At 39.0% G+C, this 10,753-nt stretch overlaps 1 protein-coding gene across 1 annotated transcript; it reads right to left on the bottom strand.

The window, feature by feature from the left end:
* Positions 1-211: 211 nt before the first annotated feature.
* On the bottom strand, positions 212-9,465 carry taf9 (TAF9 RNA polymerase II, TATA box binding protein (TBP)-associated factor). The gene is made up of 7 exons (XM_075487429.1): positions 9,395-9,465; positions 8,489-8,570; positions 6,902-7,038; positions 6,351-6,485; positions 6,191-6,272; positions 2,669-2,782; positions 212-1,445 (listed from the first exon to the last, which is right to left on the bottom strand). Exons 1-7 carry the CDS (start codon positions 9,428-9,430, stop codon positions 1,288-1,290), a joined length of 744 nt encoding a protein of 247 aa, XP_075343544.1. The 5' UTR covers positions 9,431-9,465; the 3' UTR covers positions 212-1,287.
* Between the last annotated feature and the right edge of the window lie 1,288 nt (positions 9,466-10,753).

The following is a 10,753-nucleotide window of genomic DNA, read 5'->3' as shown; positions in this document are numbered from 1 at the left end:
ACGTTACCGATATAAAGGAATTCTCCAAGAAGTCTTCTAAAATCGACCAAATTGATCCTAAAACGTGCTTTATACATAGCCGTCCCCACGAAGAATAATGAGGCAAGTGGGCGACCTAGTTATTTTTTTATGCAAGTCATTTCTATCAATAAAAGGTAATCAACTGAGTTTTAGTAATGAAAAGGACCATGAAATTATTCTTTCGTTCGTTCATTTATTCACTCACAACTATTTACAATACATCCAAACCACAAAAAGATAGAAAACATATTTACAAATTTACAATATGCAAAACAGAATAGTAAAGCTATTCCTCACAGTCAGAGACAGGACTGTGATCGTCTTCCCTGTCCTCAATTTCTTTTGTGTAAAAACAGTTGGTGCATCTACACAAGTCTGTGCAACAAAGTCCTCTATGATCAACCAGAAGCTGATGATGTCAACGAGGCAAGGTATAAAGCATTCTGCATGGCATCATCTGCCTTGCCAGAATTGTGCATTCCCCCTACCAGAGATGCCCTCCCATCAGCACTGCAAAAGGGCTAATTATCAGGCTGTAGTCATGAGGTCTTGCATGAAGTTAGAAATCTCGGGGTAATATTGGACTCAGACCTGAACTCCCTGGCCAAAAACGCCCTGTAGAAGCTAGTTCTGCAATAAATGTCTCGGCATAAAAAACGGGCAGGGATTTTTACGACGAACTTTTTACTGTAAGCTTGACATACCTCCTGCTTTTTTTATGAAGTAGAGATCCTGTAGTCAATACGGATTTCATTCAAAACCAGTGAAAGTACCAGAGGAAACAGTTTTGTAAGTACATTTCTTTCCAATGTTTTTCTAAATAAATGCTTATTCATAAAACTATGATTATTGTGTGATTATTACTCTTAATATATGCCGTTATGGGGCTAAATAAGCAATCAACCCTGCAAATTAATAACCAAAGTTCTTGTTCGTATATGACTGAAACATGGAGAGACGTCTTCAGGAATTCAGCTCTGATGTCATCGTTCTGTCATGTCAGAGTCGGCCATGTTTATGAACATGAAAAAATTCAGAACACCACAGATGAGCTTTTGTTTGAACGCAGTTTATTGTGACTTCATCTTCTGCTGCACTTCGACCGGTCGACCTTCAGCGCGAGTGAGTCGTCTTCCTCTGGTTAAGCAAACATTTTACAAAACAGCTAACATCGTAAGTTCTTAACAAGCCAGGAGTGGGGGTTAGTCTCTTTTTCTGTTATTCTGCAGGATTGTAACAAAGGTGATAATAAAGTCATCCTCGGCGTCATAAAGCGTCGTAGTCGTCGTCGTCTTCGTGCTTCCTCTTCAGCGAGTCCCCGCCGGCGTTCTGCGACACCAAGTTGGTGGTGATGAGGATGTTCTTGGAGCCGATCAGAGACGGGTTGATGAGGACGTTGGACACGGCGGGCGTGGACGGCGTTGCTGTCGAGACAAAGACGGCGAGTTTATTTTCTGACATCGTAATGATATTCGAATGATGGCGCCGGTGAGGTTGGCTGTCGTTGTACCTGCTCCCAACGTTTGTTTATATCTAGTCGTTTTATATGCGATTCTTAATTTGTTAAGTGCTCCTGTTCTAGGTCGTAACACATACGACAGACAGATACCTTATACATTTTCTTTTATTCTTATTTTATATTTTTTATTCATATTTAATTTTAATTATCCTTTTATTGGTAGCAGGACAAGGAAGAATTTCACTGCATATTGTACTGTGTATGATTGTGTATGTGACAAATAAAATTATCTTGAATCATGAGCCACGTACGGCGGTCAGCCGCAGACGCACGTTCGTTATCGGCTGAATGTTTTTCTTTATTGTTGCTAAATCCAGTCAGCAGGAAAATGTCTTCGCTCCGATTTAACGTTGGATTAAAAAAAAAATGACCAAATAATTGAACATTTTTAGGTCCCGAACAGACGTGGAAGCAGGAAATGAGAAACTAAAACAGTGAAAGAGAAAAACAAATGTGATTCGTCTGTGTTGAAAGACGAAGGAGTTGCAGCTTAACTTGATGTTACAGGACAAGGCGACAAAAGCCCTGAAAACATAATATTCAGGTGATGTCATGGCTTCCAGCTCCGGCTCATCCACCCAAAACCTGTTCATCATGGACACAGAAGCTAAAAGGTTAATCTGGTGAACTTCTATCTCCAAACCGTGAAGCCAAAAAGGTTCAAATTTTCAAGAATCTGATGTTCAGCCATGATCAACAACTAAATCAATCTTTTAGAAATGTGGTTTGTAATCTCTTTTTCTCTTCTGTTGGCTTCAGCTCGTCAAAGATTGGTGAAGATCTGTTACTTTTCTCCAGAATACTTAATAAAAACGCTGCTTTAGATGTAAAAGGCGAGCAGATCCTGAATCTCTTCACTCTGGAAACATTAATTCAATTCAATTCAATTAATTTTTATGTATATAGCGCCAAATACAACAAATGTCATCTCAAGGCACTTAAATAATAAAGTCCAATTCAAGCCAATTGGAATTCAATTAATTGTAATCATAATTATTTACAAAATAATCCAATTCGTTCATATAGAGCCAATTCAAAAACATATTCCTAGCTAAGGAAACCAACAGATTGCACCGAAACTTGTCTTCAGTCCAATCAGATTCTCATTGTGATGATGTGGGTTCTTACTGGTTTTGGTGGTGGCCGTCTGAGAGGGCGGTGGGATCTGAACGGTGAACCTTTGACCCGTCAGAGACACCGGCGTTCCGACTTTAGCGCCGACCGACTGGACAGACGAAGTTCCTGTGGACAAAACACTGGTGAGGACACACTGGTGGACCACTGGTCCCAGTTAGAGCCCAGTATTCGGGTCCAGGGCTACTCTCACACGAGGTTATATCCTCGCCGAAGCCAGTTACCAATCCAACCAATGATAAGCCGGCATTGTTAACCCAACGGTGTTTCTAAAGAAAACTTCATTTTAACATCCCGGTTCCAACAGGCTGCAGATTAAAAATGCTCAGAGAGAAAGCCTGACCCAAAGTTTATGAAGGCGGTAAATTTAATCACCGAATCTACAGTTTAAGTTTCAGCAGGTGTCACCAAACACACAGTAACTGTCAAACGAGCTACTGGAGCATCTTCCTTTGCAAATATTTTATATTTCATGGCTTCAAAAGTCAAATCTATCAAACCTGAACTAAAGTTTCTCACTAAAAACTAAAAACCTTGACCTGCTGAACTTTTGGTTTCTTATGAGTCACAAAATAGATGCAATTTAAAATATATGGAGCTGTAATGATGCAACAGGAATATTTGCTCAATTACACTTTGGGGATAAAAATCTCCCGGTAAATAGAAAATCAGACGAGCTAACACAGCAACTACTCGGCAGCATATTAGAAACCAAAGAAGAAGACTTAGTGGGTGGTTTGGCCACAGAGGGAGTATCTAACCCAGGAGCTGCTAATCGTTAGCTTCTCCATGCTAACGTACAGCCGGGGCAACAAGCAGGTGATCCAACAAGAAGCTGCGTTAGATGCAGGCGTTACCTTCCAAGCTGAAGCATCAGCTGATTGGTTGTCAGTGCCGACTCATCATTGGTTGGATAAGTGAAATATAACCTCCCGCTTCAAGTATATCGCCTCAATCATCTTAATTTTGGCCCTTTTACTGCACCATAGACTCTTTTTATTTGATTGAAAGTACTTTAAAGGGATAGTTCGCCTCTTTTGACATGAAGCTGTATGACATCCCATACTAGCAATATAATTTATAGCTGAGTTCCAGCCTCGTTTTGGTGTTGATGAAGGTAGTCCGGCTAGTTGGCTGGGGTTTAAAAAATAAAGCTTTTTGCTTCTCAAAACAATATGCGTTCAAAAGAGTAATACATTTGCATCACAAAATCGTTCTCCAGGAAAAAGTCAGACCTCACAATCGCTTGGCCCTATTTTCTCTCCTTCGTATCACTGCCTGCTGTGTAGACCGTGCAGTCCCCTGCTTCCGAGCAGCAAACACCGTAACAGGCGCGGCTGTCGGCAGGCGGCAGCAGGCAGTGTTACGAAGGGAGAGAAAATAAGGCCAAGCGATTGTGAGATCTGACTTTTTCCTGGAGAACGATTTTGTGATGCAAATGTACACTGGAAAAAATGCCCCTCCAAAAATAAGTAAGAAAAACAACAAATACAAGAAGTTTTTGCTTCAAGTAAGCAAAAACAAATCTGCCAATGGAACTAGTGAAAATCGGCTTGTCAAGATTTCTTGAAATAAGATGTGATATTTGGGACTTTTGAGATAAAAGAGATCTTGAAATTAGCTTAAAAACCTCTTCAAATGTAAAAGAAAAAGCTTGTTTCATATGAAATCTGATTTGTTTTCAAGACTTTTTCATTTAACAAGATATTCCAGATGTATTGTCTTCAAACAAGTCCCTATATCTGGCTGAAATAGTACTTGTTAGGCAGTTGTGTCTTACATTAAGTGTAATGAGATATTTTGACTAGAAATGAGACAAATATACTTGGTAAGACTTTGATTTTTTTCCAATGTATTACTCTTTTGAACGCATATTGTTTTGAGAAGAAAAACGCTTTATTTTTTAAACCCCAGCCAACTAGACTGACTACCCAGGGTTCCTACAGGTTTCTTCAAGTCAAATTTAAGTTTTTTTAAGACCTTTTTAAGACCATTTATAAAAAAAATAATACCTATTTCACGGCCTATTTCACAGACCTACCGGCAAAGAAACTTTTTTGTTTTTTTTAATTTGTTCATTTATTTCTCAAACAAATGAAAGTGTGGACTGTGTAAAGCATTGATGAAACATTGCAGCATAGTAGTAGTAAACGCTACAACACCACAGCACAGACACAGACAACAAGCCAAACAGAGGTGTGAAAAATCAAAGAAAATTTCAGCAGACCACAAAAAAGTTTAACTGACATAGTTAAGTTGTTTTTTAACATTGGTTATGTTAGCTAGCTACTTATTCCATGCTGGGAATATGGGGAGTAGAGAGATCTATAAATAATGAAAATCAACTAAAAAATTTGTCGTTTCGTTGAGGCTCTCATCGAACATAAGAACGGACGGTGATTTGTTTACCTTGGACACCAGTTCCTGTTTAATATACACAGCTAAACCAAACTTGGCTATGTACGCCGTTTTGTCGGGACCACAAGTAATTGTGGCAGCGATGTCGGAATCGGGGAACATGCATTTAAACAACTCTGAAATACCCTCGTTTCCATTATATGAATGTGTTTGGCGATTGTGTTAGGAGTCCACAACACTTCTGCTTTCATGGTTGGTGTGGACCCAAAAGCTGTTCGCAGATCTACTCTAGTTGCGGTGACGGTCGTAACTGGAGGAGCTGTACTAGCAGTTGGCTGGTTAACGTTATCTGCTAGCTCAGATACATTAATAGCTAACTGGCTAGCGTTGGCCGGTTGAAACACCCCGGCGATGGAAGGAGTTTGATCCTTCGCTTTGATATTATTCATGTGCTTGGAGGACTTGGCGTGAGACTCTAAAGCCTTCAAGCCCATGGTACCAAGCTGAATCCTCTTTTTGCACACTGTGCAAAAAGCCTCGTATACATTATTGTCCACTGGTTTTAACCAGTGACAAAATGATTCTTTCTCGCGCCACGCTTCATTACATTTACATTTCCCCATAATCCCAGCAAGAAATGGGAAGCAAGGACACGCAAACAAATGTTAAAAAACAACATAACGGCGTAAGTTAAACTTTCTTGTTTTCTGCTGAGATTTGCCTTGATTTTTCACGCTTCTGCTTGGCTTGTTGCTGTGGTCTGTGTCAGTGCTGTAGCAATGTGATCGGACCCGGGGCAGAGCGGTAGCGGCAGCGTTGCGTTCTCAATGATTGGTTCCGCCACTCTTCATTTAGGCTACGTTATTTAGGCTTTTCAAAATAATAGTAGCTTAGTTGACTTTTTAAGGTATTATTTCCAAATTCATAAATTCAATGCTTTTAAGACTTTTTAAGACCCCGCGGGAACCCTGCTACCTTCATCAACACCAAAACGAGGCTGGAACTCGGCTCACAGGACGCAGCAGGGGGTAAGAAAATGTTCATAAATAATGTTGCTGATATGGGATGTCATACAGCTTCATGTCAAAAGAGGCGAACTATCCCTTTAAAGTATATGTGAAGTCTTGTGCCCGCTACAGCTGAACCACAGCGACTCACCGATGGTGGGCGTGGTGGGTCTGCTGGAGACGGCGCCGACGCTGAGGCGAGGCACCGATATCCTGCCGGCAGACGACGACACCTGAAGGAAGAAAGACGTCAGCAACAGAGTTTCAGTGAAATGAAGCTGGTGTTGGAAGGAAAGATGAAGTGTTCCCACCTTCTTCTGGGTGCATTTGAGCCTGTAGTTGGGGGCGGTGAGGCAGTAGCGGTCTGGGGGGAGTCGGGGGCCGGTGTAAGGTTTGATGAGGGGGAGGGGAGTCTGGTTCTTCTGCCTCGCAACTTCCAACAGGAACTGAACAGAGAGCAGAGCCGGAGAACGAAGGATGAAATACAAAGACAAACCCAGAATGACTCCAGAATGGTTCACATGTCTGATGCTGACGGGTGCTTTAATGAGTTTTAACCAGAGTTTAATTCCCTTTAATCACAGTTCAGATTAACCCATTTCTGATCAGTTCATATTATCACTTTTCACATGTAATTTAAGTTTGATTTATGATTTATTTGTTGACATTGATTCGATTCTTTGAATCGGATCATTTTTCAGCTCAAAGATGTTTTAGAAATTAATTCAAAATCTCAGTTGATATCAGATCAAATCATGTTTTAATAATAATAATAATAATAATAATTGCAAAATCCTTTGCTTCCAGTTGGTTCATGTATCCATCATTCAGTCACAGGGAGAAAAGTGCTGGAAATGCTTACGTCTCGTGGTGGCGGCGAGGTGAACGACTGGTCCATGCGGCACTGGATGGCGAGTTTGATGTCATCGGCGTCCACGCTGGACTTCTTAGCGTGTGTGGCGTAAATTTTGGCGTCGTCGATGATAGTCGTCACATATCCTGCAGACGGAAACAGCAGATGAACATAAACTATTAAGTTAATAAACTTAAAATATTAATAATAAATTGAGAACAATGACATGAAAGTTTTATTTAAAGGTGTTGAAGCACCAATGGTTCCAGGGAAACAGGAAGCAGCTGCAGAGATTCACTGAAACATGTTCCAACATGAACATAAACCCAGAATCTGAGTCAGAACCAGAGTTAGTTCAGTTCTGTTAGTTCAGTAAAAAGATGGTTGTTGTGGTGTGAGGAGCAGATCTATATAGGGAGTATAGGGAATTACTCACTGAGTCTGGTCCTTTATTTATTTATTTATTTATTTATTTTTTCGTTAGCACAAGTTTCTTGTGTTTACCTTGAATAGGGATGGCTCAGGTAATCCTGAAACATCACATAGTTAAGCTGCTATAGGCCTAGACTGCTGGGGGAGCTCATCTGTCACACCTTTCCTCACTTTACTCTCTTTATGTATATGTGATATTATTGTGGTCATTAACTTGTGTTTCCCTGTTCCAACAGATATCCTTTGAATGGTGTTACAGTGCCGCCGCCGCCGCGGCCCCTGTGGAGGACATGTGGGCCATGTCCTCCACTTGTCCAGTTTCCTCAAATGTTTTAAGGACACACTGCACACCATGCTGAGATATGCCAAGTTTTCAGCTAACAGCTCTTTGGGAATCACCTTGTTGCTGCAGAAATCCTGTTTTCTGTCTGTCAGACTCTGTTATCTTTGCTGTTTTTCACACATGCAGCTAAAGAAATGGGAACAAATCTTAATTCCAGTCTAAAACCCACAAAGAGCTTCTAGATTATTCATTTCTGGTGGCATAAAACAGTTTAATCATTTAATTTATATGAATCGTTTCATAATTGGTCATTAGATTTTATCTTATATTCCTTTTTTAAGCTTTAAATTGAATCTTATTTACTTTTTCTTGATGTTGTTTAACATGTAATTCTTATTATTGTCCGTTTTTTCATTATTTTGTGATTAGCATTTTTTTTAAACTGAATTTCTTATATTAATTTGACTCTTTTGGTAACTGAAAGCAGTTTTAAACGTAAATGTACAAAAAAGTTTAAACTATGAAGCTGTTTTTCACAGATGCAGCTAAAGAAACGGGAACAAATTATGTGTCTCTGTGACAGGCTGCTGGGAACAAAGAGCCTAAAGAGCCAGTTTAAAATGGCTTCTTTGCTAAGTTGTCTGTTCTGTGTGGACACAACACTGGTTCATCCCTTGAGTTAGGATCCTTTTTCAAGATGATCCCACTGCCCACCATCATAAAAAGCCCAAATGTAGAATGTCAATAACAAAATATTCTGAATAATACAGTAAGTGAGGGAAAGATAAAAGTGTTGAATGTCAGTTTCAGTTGTGATATTTGGGTTCTACGGGAATAGAAACATCAGCTTTCAGGTCAAACTCTCCACACAGCAGACTTACTGTAGGTGAACTCCAGCATCTGGTTGATGACTCGCGGTTCGTACTCGGTGATCCCCATGTCCTTCAGGATCTGCATCATCACCTGCAGAGCAACCACCGATGGGTTTACTTACTGTGGGAAACTCCTTGATTTTAATGTTCTTTTAGGGACCGATTACATGTTTAACCTAAAATGGAAGCATTTACCAAAACAATGCTGTCTGCACATGTTCTGCATTATGACTTTAAATTTAAACATCAAAATAAAACAGGGACATTAACCTTCTGTCTTTACCTGCAGAAATGCTGACTGAGCTGCACTTTAAACTGACAAAACATAACATCTCATCTCGAAAAAAATGTAATAACTTATTTATCAGCGCTTATAAACACTAAAAAATACTGTAATTATAGATAGACGGTACAAATTATCAGCTTCCCTCTTTAAATGTCAAGTTTTAATCCAATTAAGCTGTTTTAAAGCTACATTTGTCCACAGACTCTTGACATAACCGTTCATTCGTCTCTGTAAATCATGTTATAACCCAATCAAGCTGATAAACCCGCACGGATCACTCTACTCATCGCGTCCCAAAACAAGCCACAAAAAGGCTTAAATACTCAGAAACACCAGTCAGATATGAAGCAACTGTCTGAGCAAAACATCTACACAGATCCTTCAAATCAGCACCCCAAATAAATCTGTGCTACAAGCTAACAACTAGGCTAACATGCTAGTATTGATTTTAACTGCAGCGAGGCTAATTGCTAAGTTAGCTGATAAGCTAAGTTCGCTAAAAAGCTGCACAGATGCAGCGACTGTTAACGTTCACTGGTGTGTTCAAATAAGAGAAAGAGTCGTGCTACGTCCGGCTGCAGATTGTTTAAAAAAAACAACACGAACAGATTCAGATGTGTAAACGTTACCTGGGCATCTTTTGGAATGGTTTTCGGAGCAGACATTTTAATTGCTCTCTCGGTTGCGCCTTCTCGTCTTCTTCTTCTACGGTTCCAAATAACTAAACTCGTCTTCAGTTCCGTGCGGCCTCCTACAGGCATAGAGAAGAAACTACAAAAACAGTGATAGTGCGACATAACATAATAAATATTTAAAAGAAAAAGAAAAAGAATTATGAAATACAGTCTAGAAAATAAGTGATTGAATAATGAATGAGTTAATGCAAAAACCACATGGTATTTTAATTAATTTTTAGAGTTATTTGATTGTGTTTCTTTATAGAACTTCTTACTGAATTATTAAATGCTGAATTATTTTATGTTAATTTTCTCAAATCCTGTTCATTTATTTGCTCTTATGTTATTTTAATATTCTTTTATTTTTCTCATTCTATTAAAATTGTACTTTGGTGGAACAACCTGTTGGTTACAGATACTGAATAAATATGAAGAAAACAAGAAAAGTCCCATAGCGGACGAAGATTAGTCGCTAATGTGAATGGATTAATTCATTATTTTATCAATGAATTGTTTCATAATTAATGATTACATACTTACATAAATAAAATGTAGCTTACATACAAATAAATAAGCAGTGAAAAAAATAAATAAAGCAACAAATAGACAAATCAGGTTTTCATTTTATTTTTTAGGTTTTATTAATTGATTCAAACCATATGTGGCACTTCTTTCCTCCACACTATCCAAGCTCTTCATTCATTTTCACGACTGCTAAAACTTTCACTCTCTTTGAATAATCTCAGCTCTCTGAAGACATTTCACCTTTTTTATTTCTCTTTAATCTGTTAATGATTTAAATTAGGTACATGATAACGAACCGGCACCTGTACCCTGCTATGATTAATATCCATGAAAAACATTGTTATCCATCAATATAAAATGTATTTGATTATATTATGTAATTGATTATATTATGGATTCTCAACTTACATTTGAAAATCACATTAAGCATCTGTTTAAAACCTGCTTCTTTCATCTTCGTAATATCTCCAAAATTCGTCTATCTCTCTCTTTCTCTGATGCCGAGACTCTCGTCCATGCCTTTGTGTCCTCCAGGCTCGACTACTGCAATTCTCTGTTTGTTGGAATCCACAGAAAACACCTTCAGAAGCTTCAATACATTCAAAACAGTGCAGCCAGGGTTCTATTGAGAGCTCGTAAATCTGACCATATTACACCTATTCTCCATGATCTTCACTGGCTTCCTGTCACTTACAGAATTCAGTACAAAATTGCTCTCATCACCCATCAATGCTTAAACGGAACCTCACCAGATTATCTGAAGGACCTTCTCATTCGACATTCATC

Source organism: Odontesthes bonariensis, chromosome 16 (assembly GCF_027942865.1).
Source record: "Odontesthes bonariensis isolate fOdoBon6 chromosome 16, fOdoBon6.hap1, whole genome shotgun sequence".
Classification (NCBI taxonomy): Eukaryota; Metazoa; Chordata; class Actinopteri; order Atheriniformes; family Atherinopsidae; genus Odontesthes; species Odontesthes bonariensis.
Note: the sequence above shows the minus strand (reverse complement) of the source record. Positions and strands in the feature narration are given on the sequence as shown.

Bases quoted from the DNA above. Each gene is read 5' to 3' on its own strand.
- taf9 (XM_075487429.1), bottom strand. From the start codon at position 9,430: ATGTCTGCTCCGAAAACCATTCCAAAAGATGCCCAG. The intron at 7,039-8,488 runs GTAAGTCTGCTG...TTCCGTCTGCAG, and splicing joins GATGCTGGAGTTCACCTACA to GATATGTGACGACTATCATC. The intron at 2,783-6,190 runs GTGAGTCGCTGT...TTTTGTCCACAG, and splicing joins ACCCACCACGCCCACCATCG to GAACTTCGTCTGTCCAGTCG.